Genomic DNA, 19,589 nt, shown 5'->3' with positions numbered 1-19,589 from the left:
TGCATGTGAAAAGGGAAATATTATGTGTCTGAATGTTATTACAATACAGTATTGAAAAACAGAATAAGCAAATGGATACAAGTATTCGTTTTCCTAAATGTTGGCTGCTGCCGTGTCGACAAAGGCTGAGAGCCAAGAGTTATTCTGTAGAAAGAAAAACTCCAAGAGACTGCATGAATTTGTCAGTTCAGGCTCAGGACTGCAGAACGTCTTGTGAAGCTGTGCATCTCTGTCTGCTAAATGCAGAAGGGAGAGACTGTTACGTTTTTCACTCTCTGTAGTTACTCTTTTGCAGCTCACAGTAGAGTTGTAGTTTATGCAAAAACATTTCTGGATGTGTCCCTGGGGTATTTCATATACAGCACACTTCTGTCCTAATGGCTCTGTGTGCACCTGTGTTTTTTTCCATTTCCTGTCTGATGTAGCAGCCTTCCTGCCCATGTCTTCGCTTCACAGCCTGTCAGTTGCAGCTGGAGACCGAGCCATTGACTGTCCTGAATGGGCTCTGCTATTGCTTTTTGCTTTGTGAATACCGAGAGATCTGTGTGCGCTGTGTGCACCTACTGCATGCCTGTTGGTTTTCTCCATTTGTGCTGTTGTGTACATGTGAAAATGCCTGGGAGCTGACAACCCTGAAATGGATCAGTGTGGGAGTTGTATTTAACTGTTTCCATGTCTGCCCCTTTGCTTTCCTTCTGTGTTCCAAGCCCTCACTGTAACAGTTGAATTCTGCTGTTTCCACTCACTGTGTACTTTTTTTCTCTCTGTAAAGAGCTTTGAGAGTCCACTTTTAAAGGCGCTATATACATGCTGCTTTCGTGGGCCTGCTCTGTGCCGCTGACGTGTCCCCCGGTTTGTGTCCAGATGAGGGCCGGGCCCCTGCGGCGGCGGAGAAGCCCGAGGCTGTCCGGGGCCCCCTGCAGGGGGCGCGGGCGTCCTGGTCTGCCCCCTCACCCCCTCTCCGTGCCTCCGGCTCTCACAGGAAGTCCCACGCCCCCGAGCTGCACCGCCGCACCTCCACCGCGTCAGGTACCGCCGTTACCGCGGGCTTCGCGGGCGCACAGCGCTCCTCTCCTCCTGCAGACCCCCGGCTGGGCTGTGGGTGCAGTCAGACTTCTTCAGCCATGTTGCACGACCTGCCGATAACGAATAATCTTGCAGGACGACCAGATGTTTTCATCCTGCTTAATTAAAGCCGGGTTTGTGGTTGCATCATTGTTTTCCATAATTGAGATAAACATACTTCTTGTCAACAACGGGTTTCAACACCGTGACGCAGCCTGTCTGACTCGACCCCCCACCAGCCCTCCTCATCCTCACAGTACACAGTGCCAGGTGTTCTGCTCCTTGTTTGTAGAGTGGAAAGTGGTGTTGAGGCCTTGCTGTGTCCTGTGGATGGCAGCAGGGTGTGTAATCTGTGGGCCAGTGAGTGAGGCCCACACTGACGCTTGCTTCCTGTGTGCCTCTGCAGAGGGGCGGCGCAAGACGGAGCCCCCCCTGGGGGGTCACGACCCTCGCACCGCCGTCCAGCTGCGCACCGTCCTGAAGAGACTGAAGGAGATCATGGAGGGGAAAAGCCAGGTAGGGGCCGAGAGACCGATCCCCGGGGGAGACAGGGAGACGGACAGGTGGGGGCTGAGAGACCGATCCCCCGGGGGAGACGGGGAGACAGACAGGTGGGGGCCGGGAGACCGATCCCCGGGGGAGACGGACAGGTGGGGGCCGGGAGACCGATCCCCCGGGGGAGACGGGGAGACGGGGAGACGGGGAGACGGGGAGACGGACAGGTGGGGGCCGGGAGACGGACAGGTGGGGGCCGGGAGACCGATCCCCCGGGGGAGACGGGGAGACGGACAGGTGGGGGCCGGGAGACCGATCCCCCGGGGGAGACGGGGAGACGGGGAGACGGGGAGACGGACAGGTGGGGGCCGGGAGACCGATCCCCGGGGGAGACGGGGAGACGGACAGGTGGGGGCCGGGAGACCGATCCCCCGGGGGAGACGGGGAGACGGACAGGTGGGGGCCGGGAGACCGATCCCCGGGGGAGACGGGGAGACGTGCTTGTTCTAAAGCACAGAGGTGTACACTGAGAGACAGACTGAAAGGTAGATGGCACAGTTTGAAAGAAGTAGCCCCAGTGTGAATTGGCAGACTGTTTCTGAATGGCCCCGACTGCTCTCCTCTGCGGAGAGGAGGTGTCTCTTGCCCTCATGCGCGTGTGGCTGAGCTCGCGGCCGAGGGCTGACCAGAGGTCTTCCTGCGGGGCTCAACCGCGGCTTGTCTTGCGTCGCAGGACAGCGATCTGAAGCAGTACTGGATGCCGGACAGCCAGTGCAAGGAGTGCTACGACTGCAACGAGAAGTTCACCACATTCCGCCGCCGCCACCACTGCCGGCTGTGCGGCCAGATCTTCTGCAGCCGCTGCTGCAACCAGGAGATCCCCGGCAAGTTCATGGGCTACACCGGTGAGTGAGGCGGGGGCCTGCTGTGCGGACTGGAAGGGGACAGATGTGGGTATGTGGCCTGAATCTGTGACCCCCAGGGTACTGGGGCTTAGGGGTGCAGTAGAGCAGCATAGGCAGGCCAGGCTCTTAGATTCAATCGCAAATCTTTTTTCCAAGTAGTGCTCAGTTATTTACAGTATGTACCAGCAGCACAACTGAGGCTGCTGCAGGAAGAGGTGTTAGTGGAGCCAGTAGGGGTGCTCACCCTGCGGTCTGTGTGGGTCCCAATGCCCCAGTATAGTGACGGGGGCACTACTGTAATAAAGGTGCCGTAGGGGTAGAGCCGGGTTTGTCCTGGCCAGATTTTCCTCTGGCCTTTACCCATCATGGCCTCCTAATAATCCCTGTCTCTGAACTGGCTTCATCACTCTGCTCTCCTCCCCACTGAGAGCTGGCATGTGGGGAGAGTACTGGAGCATCATCCAGGTGGGGCTGCACACTGGTGGGGGTGGAGGGGAGCCCAAGTACCTGTAAAGAGCTCTGAGTGGAGTGTCCAGCAAAGCGCTATATAAGGCTAAGGAGTTGTGTTCAGCAGCCAGATCCATTCCACATTTAAGGATTGCTAGAGTAATTGAAGTTCCAGCTGGACTGCAGTGATGCGTTCTGGACGTTGCAGCAGAGGGTGTGGGCGTGAGGTGAAACTCTTTCCCGATCGAGCACGAGGTTCTGACGTCCCGATGCCCTGTCCCCTCTCCCTGTCCGCAGGGGACCTGCGCGCCTGCACCTACTGCCGCAAGATCGCGCTCAGCTACGCCCACTCAGCGGACTCGGGCTCGATCGGGGAGGACCTGAGTGCGCTGTCGGACTCGCCGCTGTCGGTGTGCGTGCTGGAGCCCAGCGAGCCGCGCACGCCCGTCGGGGGCAGGAAGGCCAGCCGCAACATCTTCCTGGAGGAGGACCTGGCCTGGCAGAGGTGCGCTGGCCGCAGTAGAGCGCCTTTGCGCACCGGGAATGACTTGCAGGAGTGTCCCGTCGCTCCCTCTTTTAGAGATCTGAGTCAGTGCGGACCCAAGGGTTCTTATTAAGCTCTGCGCTTGATCCGGTCTCTCGCCGCGCTGACCTTGTCCCTGCTCTGTCTCTCTGTCGTGCCAGCCTGGTCCATCAGGACTCCCAGCCCAGCAGCCTCAGCACCCGCCTGGCCTCTGTGCAGGAGGACGTGGGCATGAGTCCTGCCAGGAAGAGGTATGTACCCCCTGTTATTTGTAGGAGACTTCAAAGGGGGCATTTTCCTTTTCACTTCCCAGTTGCTCATACCGAGACTGCTCTCACGCTCTGAACCTGGTGTTTGACTGGGTCCTGTTTGCCCCTGCCACAGTTGTCTTTTGTCATTGCCAGTTTAATTGTTAAAACCGATGCTGCCTTTGCTCTGTCCTGAACCTGAATATAGTACGGACATGCTCACACGTTCTCTTGCATTCAGACAGAAGCAGTGGGAGCTGTAGCTGTAGAGTCCAGTCTTCTCCCCCTCTGCCTATAAACAGGGGCCTTGTTCAGTGCAGCTGGCGCCTCTCCCAGGGGCGGGTGGCTGGAGGCTTGGGGGGGAGGGGGCACAGGCAGTGCTATGCCAGCTGTATGCCACAGTGGCTCACTCTCTCTGGGTCTTACTCCGCTCTTCACAGATCAGCCAGCATCACCAACCTCTCTCTGGACCGCTCCGGCTCCTCCATGGTGCCCTCCTACGACAGCTCCATCAGCCCGCAGGCCAGCCGCGCCCCCGCCAAGCCCGACGCCAACGAGGAGGAGCGCAAGATCCTGCTGGTAAGCGTCTGCCCCGCGGCCCTTTCCCGTTCTGCTCCTAATGCCCACGACCCGAGCACTTCGCTTGTCGCGCTATCGTTATTTACAAGTGCCGCAGGACAGTGGAATTATTGATTTCAAACCAGGGTGTCGACGAGCCTAAAACAAATTGTTCTGTGCCGACCGTGCCAGGCAGACTAAATATCATGAACGTTCACTCCTTGATGAAGCTTGTCTGGTGTGTAAATGCCCCTAATTATGACACTGTACCATGTCCCAGAACCTCCGCTGCAGTGTTGAGCTCTAAGCAGAGATCAGACTAAACCCGGGCAGTTTTTCGAATATCCCGCTCCGGAAAGCGTCGGAAGTGCTGGTTGTCCCTCCTGCGCGGGGTTTTGCAGCGGAGGGGGAAAGTCTGATGGCCTGGTGTCTCGCTCAGGACTCCTCTCAGCTGAAAGACCTGTGGAAGAAGATCTGCCACCACAGCACGGGCATGGAGTTCCAGGATCACCGCTACTGGCTGCGCACCTACCCCAACTGCATCGTGGGAAAGGAGCTGGTTAACTGGCTGCTCAGAAACGGCCACATCTCCACCAGGTCAGTAGCGATGTGCTGTGCTTGGGTGGGCTTTTTTGTTTTTTTCTTCCTTGGCTCCGGAATAAGAGTGCTTCAAACTAGAAGCCTAAAAAACTAAGGCAAGAAATATTGAAGAGCCCGTTAGTTAAACGGATTCCTGCTGAACTGGGGTCAGGATTCAGGCGGGCGGTTTCAGACGGTGAGGTGTGGTGGCTGTGTCTCAGCCTCCGTCTCTGTGTCTGCAGGGCCCAGGCCATCGCTATCGGACAGGCCCTGGTGGACGGCCGCTGGCTGGACTGCGTCACCCACCACGACCAGCTCTTCAGAGATGAATACGCACTCTACCGCCCCCTGCAGGTGAGGGTTGGCCGAGCGGCTTGCTCACGATTTCAGAAGCTCTTTATTACAGCATCTTCACCTGAATCAGGACTATATCTGATATCCGTTCCTGTGGAAGTTTTTCCGCTTTTCCAGTTTTTGCACAACTAAAAATTTATCGTCGGAGTTGCAGCTCCTGTGTTCAGAGATTTTTCGCCTGACCTGCTGGGATTTGAACAGCAAGCAGCAGGTTAGAGGTATTAAAGTGCTTTGTCCCCGAGGAATGGGATTTGTCGCCACTGGTGTCCCTCCACACACCATGTGCAGCTGTTCCCACTCTCGTTCCTCACTGCCCTCCTCGTCCCCCCGGGAGGTGGACCAGGGGTCAAGTGTGAGGCGGAGCAGTCCTGTGCCAGTGAGCACTCGGTCGCAGGGGTGCTTCAACGAGGAGGTGTTAGTTTGGCCAAGATGAGCGTGAAGTCGTCTCTCTATTCTGTGTTTTTGACTCGGGATCAGTGGAACAGCCACGCCCCTGAATGCAGAATGCAGGCAGTTTGTCTGCACGACTTACAGAGCCAAGGGGAAAATCCACATGAGGAACTGGGATGAGCCCGTCGGGGAGAGATAAGGGGAAGGGACAAGCTGAGCAGCGTGCAAGGCTCAGGTGACGTGCTGAAGCAGAGAAAAATACAATTTGCACGGGCTTTTCTTAATCGGGTTCGGCTAACTGAAACTGAGAGCATTTATACCAAGGGAGAATTCTGACTGCTTCTTATGTTGCTCTGAAAGCAAACCGCTGAGAGTCCTTGAGCAGCCAGGCCCCAGTGTGAACTTCCCCTCTGGCAGTGGCCGTCTGTGGGCTCGCGCTGAACTGCTCCTCCTCTCTCCCGCCCAGAGCACGGAGTTCTCGGAGACGCCGTCCCCCGACAGCGACTCGGTGAACTCCCTGGAAGGCCACTCCGAGCCCTCCTGGTTCAAGGACATCAAGTTCGACGACAGCGACACGGAGCAGATCGCCGACGAGGGCGAAGACATCTTGCCCAGTACGTGGTGTTGGCCTGCTATGTGGCAGATCTCTAAAAATATATATATTTCTAGACTAGATTGGCATGAGCCATCTCTTAAGAAAAAACGTCATTCTCATCCCGAGTGTGTCACTCTGACTCTCGGCCCCGGTGCCCGAGGGCCCATCTCCTCCCTCTCACTCCCGGCCCCTCTCTCTCTCAGACTCCGCCAGCCCCAGTAAGCGCACTTCTGTCAGCAGTTTCCACTCTGCGGTGGACAGTGACTCTGCTGCCTCCATCAACCTCAACGTGGAGCTGGACAACGTCAACTTCCACATAAAGAAGCACTCCAAGTACCCCCACGTCCCCCCCCACCCTGCGGAGCCGAAAGGTACTGTACCCCGATGTCGGTGTGCTGCCCAGTCCAGCTCATAACTCTGAGTCACACTGCTTGACATTTTACAGAAACCACATTGCTCTTTCTAAAATCTTTCACTGGTGTCATTTAGGGAGCACTGCATGTGCTATATGTCCTACAGGCTCCCTTCCATAAGGAAGGTTTAAGAGAGGAACCGTTCGGCCATTCTGTTGGGTTGTTCATAGCTAATTGAATCAAGAATCTCATCCAGTTGTGTCTTGAAAGAAGCAGGGTATCGGCTTCATGAGCATGGCTGAGTAGCTGGTGCTGTGATCCCACATCTCTTTGTACGAGGTGGGACTGAGCTTCTGGAGCTGCTGGAGGGGAGGGAGTTTTCCCTTTTAAAACCCAAAGGCTGTTTCCTTTGCAAGCCGGTGGCATGTGATAAGGCTGTCTGAGCTCAGACTGGTGTGCCACCTGTTGCCCTGCAGCAGACACATGTCCCGCCTCCCTCTGACATCATTTCCTTTCCAATTCCAGCTGAGTTTTTGGTATCTGAAGACCGAGGGCAGCAGACGATCTCCATTAGTGATGCTTTCATTAAAGGTACCGGCACTTGTCTATGTTAAAGCCTCATTCGCTCTCATTCCACTTCCTTGTCCTCCCCCTGGATTGTCTGTGTGCATCTCCAGTGGCGTTCTCTCTCTCTGTGCGTGTGCGCGTGCGCGTGTGTCTCTCTGACGGTGCCCTCTCTCTCTCTCTCTCTGTGTGTGTCTCTCTCTTACGGTGCCCTCTCTCTTTGTGTGTGTGTCTCTCTTACGGTGCCTCTCTCTCTCTCTCTCTGTGTGTGTGTCTCTCTTACAAGGCCCTCTCTCTTTGTGTGTGTGTGTGTCTCTCTTACAAGGCCCTCTCTCTCTCTCTGTGTGTGTGTGTCTCTCTTACAGTGCCCTCTCTCTCTCTCTCTGTGTGTGTGTCTCTCTCTTACGGTGCCCTCTCTCTTTGTGTGTGCGTCTCTCTTACGGTGCCTCTCTCTCTCTCTCTCTCTCTCTCTCTCTCTCTCTCTCTCTCTCTCCGTGCGTGCGTGTGTGCGTGCGTGTCTCTCTTACGGTGCCCTCTCTCTCTCTCTCTGTGTGTGTGTCTCTGCCAGAGTCCCTGTTTAACCGGCGGGTGGAGGAGAAGGCCAAGGAGCTGCTGTTCACCCCTCTGGGCTGGCATCACAGCTCCCTGGAGCAGCTGAGGGAGGAGAACGGGGAGAAGAAAGCCATGGAGAGGCTGCTGTGAGCACGCCGTGTGTCCCCCGCTGTCCCTGCGCTTCTTCTAGCTCTTTTAACCTTTTCATAGGGTAGACACAAACTGGAGTGCTGTACCTCCTCAGAGCTCATCTTATTGCAGGTGTCTGCTGCGACACCAGTCCTCTCCTCTTCCCTTCCCATTCCTCAGCTGAAGGACGTCATCCTCTGCACCCTGGGGGGTGTGTGCTGAAACTGGCAGGTTGTGGGTTCGAATCCCGGGTGGGGTGCTGCTGTCGTACCGCTGAGGTGCTGCACTCATACAGTATCACCACCCTGCTGTTCAAATGGAAGTTGCTTTGGCCTGTATCATCAGCCGAATCAGTAGTAATTAGTAAATTAGCGTAATTTACTATTTAGCATTGCTCCATTCCATTGGAAGCCAGTGTTAAGTGGCCAGTGGAGTAGCATCCATCCATTTCCTGACCACTTCTTCCAATTCGGGGGTCATCTGGGATGCTGGAACCCATCCCTGCAAGCAGCGGGCGCAAGGCAGGGTCCACCCTGGACAGGACGCTAGTCCATCGCAGGGCACATATCCACAAACATGCACACGCTCCAGGGCCAGTTTTCCCAGAAACCAGTTAATCTACCAGTATGTCTCTGGACTGTGGAAGGAAGCTGTGGCACCTGGAGGAAACCAACAGCAGCACAGGGAGAACATACAAACTCCACACAGACAGCAGCCCAGGTCTGGAATTGAACACAGTGCTGACCACTGCGATATCGTGCCGCCCTCTTTGGGTGTTAGTGCATTAAAGATATCATTTTAAAATTATACCTCGCGTCTGGGTCCTCTGAAATGTCCTCTGATTGCTCTGCCTGCTCTGTCGCATGCAGCTCTGCCAACCACAACCACATGATGGCGCTCCTGCAGCAGCTGCTGTACAGCGAGTCCCTGTCGCTGTCCTGGCGCGACGTCATCGTGCCCGTGGTCAGGCAGGTGGTGCAGACCGTGCGGCCCGACGTGCGCGGCAACGACGACGACATGGACATCCGGCAGTTCGTGCACGTCAAGAAGGTGAGGCCGGCGCTGACCCACTGTGGGGCGGGAAGATGAGACCGACCTGCGGTATGAGTCTCTCTTCTTGGGTTGGGAATGTCAGATTAAACGTTGAGTCGGCTATCTTTTACTTCCTTCTCCTTCTCCTGACGTTTCCCAGTCCCCTTGGTGCAGGGATCTTCAGTCCTGCTCCTGGAGGATTAGTGTGTTCTTGGGTCTTATCAAAGCGCTACTCTTGAGTTCAAGTTTAAGTGCAACGTGTTCGGTTGTTGTTGTTTTTTTTTGCACAGATTCCCGGAGGGAAGAAGTTTGATTCGGCTGTTGTGAATGGCTTTGTTTGCACCAAGAACATAGCCCATAAAAAGGTAAGGAGAGTCATTGACCATTTGGAAACCATTGGTTGTGTCTGGTAGTGCTGTTCCGAAAGCTAAGGTCACTTGCACAGGCCGGCTATTTTAATCGAAGAGTTAATCATTTGCCTTAGGGACGGCTGGCTTGTTAGTTTTGTACCTCAAGACATTCTTAGGATTTCAAGCAGTTGGCTTAGACTCTGGGGGAAAGGGAGGCTTTAACTCTTCCTGCCCAGTCTCCAATGTCATTCCCATACTGGAATATTTGGAATATCTATAAACCTTTCTACAGGGATGTAGCAGAGCAGTAGAGGCTTGAATATTTTTTTTGGGGGGGGGGGGGAAACGATCCTCTGCATGTTAAAAAGGGCTGCAGGAGTAATGGAAGAGCAGTAGCGCACTGGTGATGTCTCTTGTTGTTGCCTGCAGATGAACTCCCACATTAAGAACCCCAAGATCCTGCTGCTGAAGTGCTCCATCGAGTACCTGTACAGGGAGGAGACGAAGTTCACCTGCATCGATCCCATCGTGCTGCAGGTCAGTCCTCCCGCTGTGTCCGGGCTGGAGTGCCCTGCAGCGGGAGCCGGGAGTATGCAAGGGGTCGATCGCATGCCAGCAGCACAGGCTGCTCTGGGAAGGTGTTACAGCAGCACCTGGAGCAAGTAGATCCTTGCACGTCAGTACGCGGGTTGTTGATGTGTGCTCTGTGAGTAATGACCATCGCACTGTGTGTCTTTGTGTGCCTGACGACTGTATTCTAGAGGTCTGATAGTGTCTAAGAAGCGGGAACTTAAAGTCACTTAAAGTTGTGGGGTGACCTTAAAATGTTCCTGGCAGGAGCGAGAGTTCCTGAAGAACTACGTCCAGCGGATCGTGGATGTGCGACCCAACCTGGTGCTGGTGGAGAAGACGGTGTCCAGGATAGCCCAGGATATGCTTCTTGAACATGGGATCACCCTGGTCATCAATGTCAAGCCTGTACGTAACGCCCGAGGGTGGGGACCAGGAAGGAGCTGCAGCTGATCAGCCCCTTTCCTTTCACTGCTGTTGTGTGTTCTGCTGGAGGGGCGCAGCTGCTGCCTGCCTGCCTGCCCAGCTGTCAGTGGGTCTGCGCATTCTAACGCTCTTTGCTGAGTGTAGTGGAAATGGACAGTCTCGTGCACCTTCATTTATTTAAAATGGGGATGGTGGCACGTTTGCTCCGATGTGAGATTCTTATCTAAGAATTAGATTTTTATGTTAATCGATCTTGATGCTTGATGGGGACGATTCCCTGCTGGCGCTCATCGTGTAGCTCAGTACGCAGCTGGCACACAGCCGCCGGGTGGGTGAAGCGGTTGGCCGGTGACGCACGTGGACTTGTGCTCTTTCCACAGCAAGTGCTGGACCGAGTGAGCCGGATGACCCAGGGAGACCTGGTGATGTCCATGGACCAGCTGCTCACCAAGCCGCACCTGGGCACCTGCCACAAGTTCTACCTGCACTCCTTCCAGCTGGCCAACGGTAAGGACCGGCACGCACGGGCCCCCCGCGGCCTTCACGCGGGCAGCCAGCACCTGGGGAGAGCGCGTTTGCGCTGCAGGCCTGGCTGTGAGATTCAGGAGCAGAACCGATGGATGGTCGGACTCCTAATGCAGATAACCTCATTATTTGTAGTGATGTGAATGACGAGCTCTTGCAGGCCTTTCTGCTCTGCCTTTGTGTACTGTTTCAGGTAGTATCTGACATGTCGTGTCATGGACGACAGGATTATGAGAATCACGTGGTTTTTAATTGTGTGTCTCTCGCCCCGGTTTCCCCATCTCCAGATGAGTCGAAGACGCTCATGTTCTTCGAGGGCTGCCCCCCTCAGCTGGGCTGCACCATCAAGCTGCGGGGCGCCTCGGAGTACGAGCTGGCGCGGGTCAAGGAGATCCTGGTCTTCATGGTGTGCGTGGCGTACCACTCCCAGCTGGAGATCTCCTTCCTCATGGACGAGTTCGCCATGCCCCCCAGCCTGGCCAAGAGCGGCTCTTTCCACTCGCTGATCGAGGGCGAGGGGCCCGGGGCCGAGCGCCCCGACTTGTTCCAGGCCGGAGACGGGGGGGGCGCCCCAAAGGAGCAGGAGTGTGGCCCCGAGAAACTGCCTGCCATCCCCGAACTGGAGGGCTCCCCGAAAGACGGCAGCCTCACCCAGGAAGGGGTGCCTGCTTTTGGGGCCGAGGCCACACCCTCCCCCAGACCGGGGGACCCCGAAGTGGACACCGCATCCCCCCACCGGACATTGGTGTCCATCTCCCCTGTGCCGCTGTCCGGCACGTCGCTGCCTTTCCTCATCGCTGACCCACAGGACGAGACTGACGGCAAGGACGCCGTCCCGGATGTGGGGGGCGGCTCTGGGGGGGCCCCCGACTCGGAGGCGCGGCCCCGGCTCTTCCGGGACCCCCTGCAGGACGACACGGGGCTGTACGTGACGGAGCACGTGGCCTCGGCGGACGACCGGCTCAAGTCACACTCCGCGGCCTTCAAGCAGGAGCTGAAGGACGTCATCCTCTGCATCTCGCCCTTCATCTCCTTCCGGGAGCCCTTCCTGCTCACCCCCAGGGGCATGAGGTGCCCCAGCAGGGACTACTTCCCCGAGCTGGTCTACCTCTCCCCTCTGCTCAACAAGGACTTCAAGGAGCTGGACAGCCGCAGGAAGAGGCAGCTGCTGAAGGACACGGCCCCCGCCCAGGCCGCCAACGGCAGCGCGGCCTCCCGGGCCATCGAAGTGCTGCCCTCCCATCAGCTGACCAGCACCCGCATCGCAGAGCACCTGGGCAGCAGCCAGGACCTGGCCAAGATGCTGGCGGACTTCCGGGCCCGGGGCGGCCGGATCCGGCAGAGGGACGTGGACCCCTTCGTGCAGACGGCGAGGGCGGGCCCGAAGGGCGAGGGCGAGGAGGACCGCGGGCAGGCGCAGAACGAGATGGTCTGGGCGGCGAAGGTAAGGCCGGCGGCCCCGGTCGCTCTGCGGCCACCTGGGCACTGGCGGATGTATTGCATGTTTGAGAAAAAAAAATAACTAATTTCGGCCTCGTTTATTTATTTTGTTATCGCAGCTTTTATTTCTTTGCAGAGACCGGCTGGAAGCTCTTAACTCGGTTGTGTGCCGATCCGGGGATGCACAGCAGGTGTTGAATAAATGGAGATCAGTGATGGTCACTGATTAGCAGAGTTTTGCAGGGATAGTGTTGCTGTGGTTGTGCATTTAGTGCCCCTTTTAGGAAATGAAGCGAGCTCTTGTGTTCGCTTGTACGAGACGGACTGTTTAAGCCTAGCGCACCGGTGCCACCGGCCTGTCAGCACGAGCGCTGTTGGTGTCTCAGGGGTAACCATGTGCTTCGGTCCTGCAGATGGACTGCCTGAACCCTGTCAACCACCAGCGCCTGTGCGTCCTCTTCAGCAGCTCCTCGGCGCAGTCCATCAACGCTCCCCACCCCTGCGTCAGCCCCTGGTACATGCCTCCGCCCTCTCGCTTCGGTGGTAGCGCTCGAGAATAGTGGCTCTCGGTGTCGGGGGGGCATCCGGTGGAGGGAGGGGTTAGTTGCCACAAGAAAACAACCGGATAATTTTGGGGTTGCGGCGACGTCAGATATGGATCACTTTATTCCCTCTCCCTTCCTTCTCCCCAGGATCGTTACCATGGAATTCTACGGAAAGAACGACTTGACCCTTGGGGTGTTTTTGGAAAGATACTGTTTCAGGTAATACAAACACAAGAAAAATGAGCCATGGGCGAGAGGATTGCCAGAACAGGGAAAAGTTTAAAAAGCGTTCGGTGATGACTGCTTTATTCTGACACATTTAGATCGTCTTCCAAAGTGACCATGTTTAAAAGCGTTTCCATGTCTAAGCCCGTCGGCAGGTGTGCATTTCTGGGGTTCAGTTTACAAGCCCCCTAGGATGGTGTGCAGCCACAGCTGCAGAGGAATGCAGTTGCAGCCAGGTGCGAGGCGGCTGTCGAGGGTAACCAGCAGCTGTCGTCTGTCTCCTGTGTGTGAAGCAGGCCCTCGTACCAGTGCCCCAGCGCGTTCTGCGACACTCCCATGGTGCACCACATCCGGCGCTTCGTGCACGGCAGCGGCTGCGTTCAGATCGTGCTGAAGGAGCTGGACTCCCCCGTGCCGGGCTACCAGCACACCATCCTCAACTACTCCTGGTGCAGGGTCTGCAAGCAGGTACGGGGGTGGGGGGGGGAGTGGACAGGGTGCAAAGGGAAAGGCAGTACAGAAGTGCACAGGGCAGGGCAGTGGGAGATAAAGTTGAGGCTGGGGTGGAGCAGGAAAGTAGGCGGGGCAGAGAAGTGGGTGGGGCAAGGGCAGAGGGCAGTACATGAGTGGGCGGGACAAGGGCAGAGGGCAGTGCAGGAGTGGGCGGGGCAGAGGAGTGGGCGGGGCAAGGGCAGAGGGCAGTACAGGAGTGGGTGGGGCAGAGGGCAGTGCAGGAGTGGGCGGGGCAAGGGCAGAGGGCAGTGCAGGAGTGGGCGGGGCAAGGGCAGAGGGCAGTGCAGGAGTGGGCGGGGCAGAGGGCAGTGCAGGAGTGGGCGGGGCAGAGGGCAGTGCAGGAGTGGGCGGGGCAAGGGCAGAGGGCAGTGCAGGAGTGGGCGGGGCAAGGGCAGAGGGCAGTGCAGGAGTGGGCGGGGCAAGGGCAGAGGGCAGTACAGGAGTGGGCGGGGCAAGGGCAGAGGGCAGTGCAGGAGTGGGCGGGGCAGAGGAGTGGGTGGGCGGGGCAAGGGCAGAGGGCAGTACAGGAGTGGGTGGGGCAGAGGGCAGTACAGGAGTGGGCAGGGCAGAGCAGTGGGAGGTGCAAAGGCAGAGGGCGGCAGAGGAGTGGGCGGGTTGGGAAGGAGGAGGTGAATAACAGCAGGTGACGGCAGACAAACCCATCTTAAGCGAAGACATTATGAATAAATGCTGACGGCTGCCACAGAGAGCCCATGAGTACAGCAGAGTTTGCAACTCCTTCTTTCTAGGTGACTCCGGTGGTTCCCCTGTCAAATGACTCGTGGTCCATGTCCTTCGCCAAATACCTGGAGCTGCGCTTCTACGGTCACCAGTACACACGCCGCGCCAACGCCGAACCCTGCGGCCACTCCATGCACAAGGATTACCACCAGTACTTCTCCTACAACCAGATGGTGGCCTCCTTCAGGTCAGCCTCCTCCCATCTTCCCCAGCCACATATTATTACATCAATACTAACCACCATATAAAGATCAACTCCAGATCGATCAGTGTGTTGCAGCTCTGTAATTTCTTAATTATGGAGGGTTCATGCATAATGATTTGAGTTACTTAAGTTTGAAGCCTTTATAGAGCCGCAGAGCTTGCTTTAATGTAGTAGCTGTGGGATGCTCATGTTTTTGTGTCCTGCTGTGGTTTCCTTCCTGCCCTGTGTGACTCTTAGCTACACCCCCGTGAGACTACTGGAGATCTGCCTTCCTCCGCCCAAGATCTACATCAAACACCAGGGCCCCTCCAAGACCACGCTGCTGCAGGATCTCAAAGACTTCTCCCAGAAGTACGTGCTTTCTTGTTTAGTTTTACTTTCTAGATTGCTTGGTCATCCTTTAAGAAACATCCCACAGACCAGGCTGGCGTTCCTTGGTTCCCTTGAAAGCTCAGAGGAACTGTCTGCCGTTTTCTGCTCTGTTCTCAGAAGCAGCTCTGAGGCCACACTTCCTGTTAACGCTGTGAAACCAGCTCTGAGGAGGAAGTGATGACGTTGGATGTGGCTTTGTCATGTTTTTTCGCTTGTGTCCCTCACTGGCCCTGTGCTCTGTCCCCAGGGTGTCCCAGGTCTATCTGGTCATAGACGACCGCCTCACGTCCTTGAAGACCGACACTTTCAGCAAGACACGGGAGGAAAAGATGGAAGACTTGTTCGCCCAGAAAGACGTAATTTCCTTTTCTAGACGTTTGTGATTTTTTTTTTTAAGTGTTGGGCCGTGTGGAGCAGTGGTCAGGCTTGTGCGATTGAATCAGAGTTGAGGTACTGCTGTGGTACTCCTGAGCAAGAACTTCACCCACATACTGGAGCTCCGGTACAATAGACAGCTGTAGAAATGGTGATACACAGCAAGTGTAAGTTAATTAGGATAAAAACATCAACCAAATTAATTTTGATTTTTGCGTTATGAAACCATTATGAAGTAGGGTCTCTGCACCGAACCCTTGTGAATGTAGAGAGCTGTCAAGAACAGCCACATTTGCACGTTATCAAGTCTGTGCTGTTACATAATGTACTACAGCGTGCATATATAGAACGTAAGTAACCCTCCTTGACATGATAAGGTATTAATGCCTTGGCTTTCTGTTAATTTAAATAACATTGATCAACTAAAAGTAATCACAAACTTACATCAATCATGATAATTTCATGAATTAGTCAGATAAACATGAGTTCCTCCTCTGCATCCAGCCTGCACTCTCTCTCTGGCTCTGTGATCAGCACGCCCCACCGTAAAGAAACGGGCAATAAAGCTGTCAGAGGGCTTGTAATGCTGTCTCCGGTCTATTAATCCCCACGCTGCTGCCACGGAGCCAGGAGCGGTCACTACCATGCAGGAACAAGAGCAGGCTGGCATGCAGATGCTGGGTAGAGGGTATCTGGGCAGGGGGCCGGGAGAGGCTCTCTCACCAGCTATATTCCCCTCACAATCGCAGTCTCAGTCGCTAACGTGAAAATTGTGGTTAACAGCCGTCAGCTTGGTTTAACCCAGTTCTGCTCTTTTTTTCCCATAGACCCTGTTGGCCAGACTGAAGTTTTAAATGTTAAATTTGCACATGTCGAGACCCTACAGCATATACATAATTAATAAATTTGGAACAAGTAAAGGTTTATTTCATGCTGAAAAGAGAAGAAAGGAAACGCAACGTTTCGGCTGTGGAGCCTTCTTCAGGTGTAACACACAGCTGAAACGTTGTGTTTCCTTTCTTCTCTTTTCAGCATGAAAATAACCCTTACTTGTTCCTTTGCAGCCTACGCATGCTGACGCAGCTCCCTGCTTGTATTAATAATTTGACCTTTAATCACCTGGTTCTAATTATTTCCTTTATTGTGCTAAGTAAACTGGGGTACACATTACTATTTTATGCACAGATTTTTATTTTATTTCCATTTCATACACCATGGTATCTTAAAAAAAAAAACACCAGATTGGTAAATTTTTACCCTCTGGCTCTTGAGGAACCGGGACGTGAACGTGCTGGGGCTAGCGAGCTGGCTCCCGGCCCGTGTCTGTTGCGAATCGCAGTGGGCTGATGCTCTGTTCTGCGTCCGCAGATGGAGGAGGCGGAGCTGCGCAACTGGATCGAGAAACTGCAGGCGCGCCTGCTGTCCTGCGGCCTGGACTCCCCCCAGCAGCTGCAGGCCGGGCTGGAGTCCGTGGTGGCGAAGAAGCAGGGCCTGTGCGAGATGCTGCAGTCCTGGAACACCCGGTGAGGAGGAGCAGGAGGGCAGATCACTCCCCGGAGCAGCCCTTGCTTAAGACGAAAAACCGTCTGCTGAAATACTTCCCGAATGAGGTTTCCTGGCTTTACCTAAAGTCGGGCCCCGTGCTCTCTTCCCCCCCCATCCCATGACGGTAAAGAAGAAAATCTCTTCATTAGATACTGTCTCCCAGTCACTCACCTGATGATGCCTCTAGTTAGTTATCAGGGTACGCGTCAAGACCCTGATGTCCTCCTCTACCCTCCGTCACGGCGCTGTTTCCCTTGCAGGCTGCAGGACCTGTTCCAGCAGGAGAAGGGCAGGAAGCGGCCGTCGGTCCCGCCCAGCCCGGGGAAACACCGGCAGACCGAGGAGAGCAAGGTCAGCAGGGGTCGTCTGGGCGAGGGCCAGGGGGGTCCGAGAGGCACGAGCGGTGGCCGCAGGCCAGATCTTAATGGTCTTACGGTCTCCCTTTCAGGATGTATGTCTTGCAAACACATACGCTTACGTTAGCTTCTTCTGGTCCCTCTTGCTGACATTGGTTGCGTTCCAGAGCTTGGCTCGTAAAGGTCGAAAAACGGGCAGGTGTGCCCGTCCGCTGCTCTTCCAGCAGGGAAGAGGCATCGTGTGCCCAGTGGAACGGGCAGCGTCCAGGTGACCGTGTCCTCTTTCGTCTGACTTTCGGGCTTCTGGGAACACTGGTCACCTTCCTGTAGAGAGTGATAACACAACTCTCTCGTGTCTTCGCAGACGAGCGTCCTGGAGTCGTCCCCGCGCAACCCCTCCCCCGTCGTGCAGAAGGAAGAGAAAGGTGAGGGCAGGTCTCGGCGTGGCGAGGGCAGCCGGGCGCCCCGGTTCGGCGGTTGTCTTGGTTTCAGGTCAACTGGCTTCGTTTCCCCGCTGTCTGCCGCTCTCCCCAGGCTCCCGCCAAGACCCCCCCAGGCCAAGGGCCTCGAGAGACGTTATTGGACCTAAGTGGCCTTTGAATATGCAGCTGGCTGACTGATTCCAAAATCTGTAGGACAGCCAGCTCTGCTTGGGTCAGCCGCTCCACTGGTCACGACTGGTGTCAGCTGAACTCGTGCAAACCGCCCCCCCCCCCCCTCCCTTCCCAGGCTCCATGCCAGATGAATCATTCTTCTTTTGTGTCTCTGTGTGTCGTGTGCGTCAGAGGACCGCCACCTGACCAACATGTCCTCCAGCGTGACCGCGTCCTCCGCGCTCCAGCTGCCGTCGCCGGGGGACTCCGTCTCCGAGCCTCCGTCAGCTGGCCCCTCCTTCCCCGGCGCGGCTGGCGCCGGCGACCAGGACTCCACCAGCTTGACAGAGGGTGCGTACCGTGCCTGGCACTGGGCTCTGCCCGCTGGTGTGCCGTCTCTGACGAACGGTCTGTCCTCTCTAGACGTGTTCGACGGGCACCTGCTGGGCTCTGGCGACAGCCAGCTGAAGGAGAGGTCCACCATGAAAGCGATCCTTGCAAACCTGCTCCCAGGAAACAGCTACAACCCCATTCCTTTCCCCTTGTAAGTTATTTTACTCTCATGTCCTATTGTTAGTGCTCTAACAGACTCTGCATAGGAACCTTGGAACGTCTGATAAGCTGTGTTTACATGGCGGACGACGCCCGCAGATATCCCTTCCCTCGGGCCGACCTCGCTGGGCTGCCCGAGCGCTGTCTTCGGGGCTCGCGCGCGCTGTGGGCTTGCCAGAGGGCCGGCGTGCTCAGCGGCGTGCCTGCCTGTGTTTTGTCGTGTTTGTGGCAGTGACCCGGACAAGCACTACCTGATGTACGAGCACGAGAGGGTGCCCATCGCCGTGTGCGAGAGAGAGCCCAGCTCCATCATCGCCTTCGCTCTCAGGTATGGACCTGCACTGCCCGCTCTCGTGCACTCGTCCCCCTGTCGGGGCTAGAGCCCGTCTCCCCTGTCCCTCAGTTTGCCTGGCCTGAGTGGGGGGCCGGGGACCTGAGAGCCCGGGGGAGGGCGTGAGTTTGGGTCTGAGGGCCTGAGAGGGTGCAGTAGTGCCTTGTTTGCCATCCTGATGATGCTCTGTCTCCTCAGCTGTAAAGAGTACAAGGTGGCCCTGGAGGAGCTCGCCAAACCCGCCGCGAAGACCACAGCAGAGGAGCCAGCGCCTCCCGGCAGGTAGGGCTCGCGGCACCTCCAGCCCTGCCTGGTTTTCATTACGCCTTTCTGGCCAGGTCTCAGCAGCTCAGCAAAGCAGGGCCTGGCCAGCGCTGGGCTGGGACACCTGCAAGGGAAGCCAGGCTGCTGCTACTGTTGGTTCCCTCTGGAGCAGAATTTCCACATCAGCGTCCCAGTGGGCTGTAGAAGGGGCTGCCCTGCGTGTGGACATTAAAATGAGGTCCTGACTACTTGGCTCTTAGAGGTCCCATGGTGCAATAACTACAGAAGGGGTGTTAACCCCAGTGTTGATGTGTAAACCCAGGAAAGAATTTAACAGCCTGTTCTTCCTAAAGTTCCTCCTTCAATCACCTGGTGCAGCAGTTCCTCACTCCTCCCCTCATCTGCTGTTCAGCGGGGGCCGCTGATGCACAGTGACTGCTGTGTGTCCCACAGGTCATACTGCTCTTCAGAAATGGATGGATCGGTACCCTCCCACAAAGGACTCCCCAAACTACACAGGGGATTCTCCGGGGCGGAAAGCTCACAATAAACGCAATTATGATCAAGTCATTTTCAGTATTTCATAATAAAATACGTAATGAAGTGGATTACGGTTCTGCAATGACTACAAAAGTGTTTGTAGACTAACAGCGCGAGGCGCTTGACTCTGTTTGTGTTGGACTGCAGTGCTGGAGAGGGCCGACTGAAGATGAGCAGCCCTGCCAAACAGAATGACACAGCTGCAGCCCAGCCTGGCCGCAACGTGGAGACAGACACCCTCAGTGAGTGTGACCCCTGCCCCCTGTGTGACCTCTCCTGAGTGCTTCTACACAGTCAGTGACCCCTCTCACTGTGAACAACCCCAGCTACCT

At 56.1% G+C, this 19,589-nt stretch overlaps 1 protein-coding gene across 3 annotated transcripts in view; it reads left to right on the top strand.

The window, feature by feature from the left end:
- Window positions 1-19,589, top strand: part of pikfyve (phosphoinositide kinase, FYVE finger containing) — a 32,247-nt gene that overhangs the window by 6,422 nt on the left and 6,236 nt on the right. For 2 of the 3 annotated variants that reach the window (XM_088930789.1, XM_088930786.1), the window contains exons 3-34: window positions 865-1,029; window positions 1,472-1,581; window positions 2,294-2,465; window positions 3,210-3,417; window positions 3,597-3,686; window positions 4,124-4,262; window positions 4,681-4,838; window positions 5,063-5,174; window positions 6,031-6,178; window positions 6,363-6,530; window positions 7,038-7,103; window positions 7,645-7,774; window positions 8,627-8,807; window positions 9,080-9,154; window positions 9,569-9,676; window positions 9,977-10,117; window positions 10,516-10,642; window positions 10,948-12,104; window positions 12,514-12,614; window positions 12,793-12,864; window positions 13,164-13,338; window positions 14,133-14,311; window positions 14,567-14,680; window positions 14,949-15,057; window positions 16,445-16,599; window positions 16,882-16,972; window positions 17,342-17,402; window positions 17,763-17,921; window positions 17,994-18,114; window positions 18,355-18,450; window positions 18,652-18,735; window positions 19,405-19,499. In XM_088930789.1, the coding sequence (XP_088786915.1) occupies window positions 865-1,029; window positions 1,472-1,581; window positions 2,294-2,465; window positions 3,210-3,417; window positions 3,597-3,686; window positions 4,124-4,262; window positions 4,681-4,838; window positions 5,063-5,174; window positions 6,031-6,178; window positions 6,363-6,530; window positions 7,038-7,103; window positions 7,645-7,774; window positions 8,627-8,807; window positions 9,080-9,154; window positions 9,569-9,676; window positions 9,977-10,117; window positions 10,516-10,642; window positions 10,948-12,104; window positions 12,514-12,614; window positions 12,793-12,864; window positions 13,164-13,338; window positions 14,133-14,311; window positions 14,567-14,680; window positions 14,949-15,057; window positions 16,445-16,599; window positions 16,882-16,972; window positions 17,342-17,402; window positions 17,763-17,921; window positions 17,994-18,114; window positions 18,355-18,450; window positions 18,652-18,735; window positions 19,405-19,499 (5,067 nt within the window). The remainder of the gene's footprint in view (window positions 1-864; window positions 1,030-1,471; window positions 1,582-2,293; window positions 2,466-3,209; window positions 3,418-3,596; window positions 3,687-4,123; window positions 4,263-4,680; window positions 4,839-5,062; window positions 5,175-6,030; window positions 6,179-6,362; window positions 6,531-7,037; window positions 7,104-7,644; window positions 7,775-8,626; window positions 8,808-9,079; window positions 9,155-9,568; window positions 9,677-9,976; window positions 10,118-10,515; window positions 10,643-10,947; window positions 12,105-12,513; window positions 12,615-12,792; window positions 12,865-13,163; window positions 13,339-14,132; window positions 14,312-14,566; window positions 14,681-14,948; window positions 15,058-16,444; window positions 16,600-16,881; window positions 16,973-17,341; window positions 17,403-17,762; window positions 17,922-17,993; window positions 18,115-18,354; window positions 18,451-18,651; window positions 18,736-19,404; window positions 19,500-19,589) is intronic. The other variant, XM_088930787.1, reaches the window with a different exon arrangement.

Source organism: Atractosteus spatula, chromosome 13 (genome assembly GCF_055471065.1).
Source record: "Atractosteus spatula isolate fAtrSpa1 chromosome 13, fAtrSpa1.hap1, whole genome shotgun sequence".
In the NCBI taxonomy this organism is placed as follows: Eukaryota; Metazoa; Chordata; class Actinopteri; order Semionotiformes; family Lepisosteidae; genus Atractosteus; species Atractosteus spatula.
Note: the sequence above shows the minus strand (reverse complement) of the source record. Positions and strands in the feature narration are given on the sequence as shown.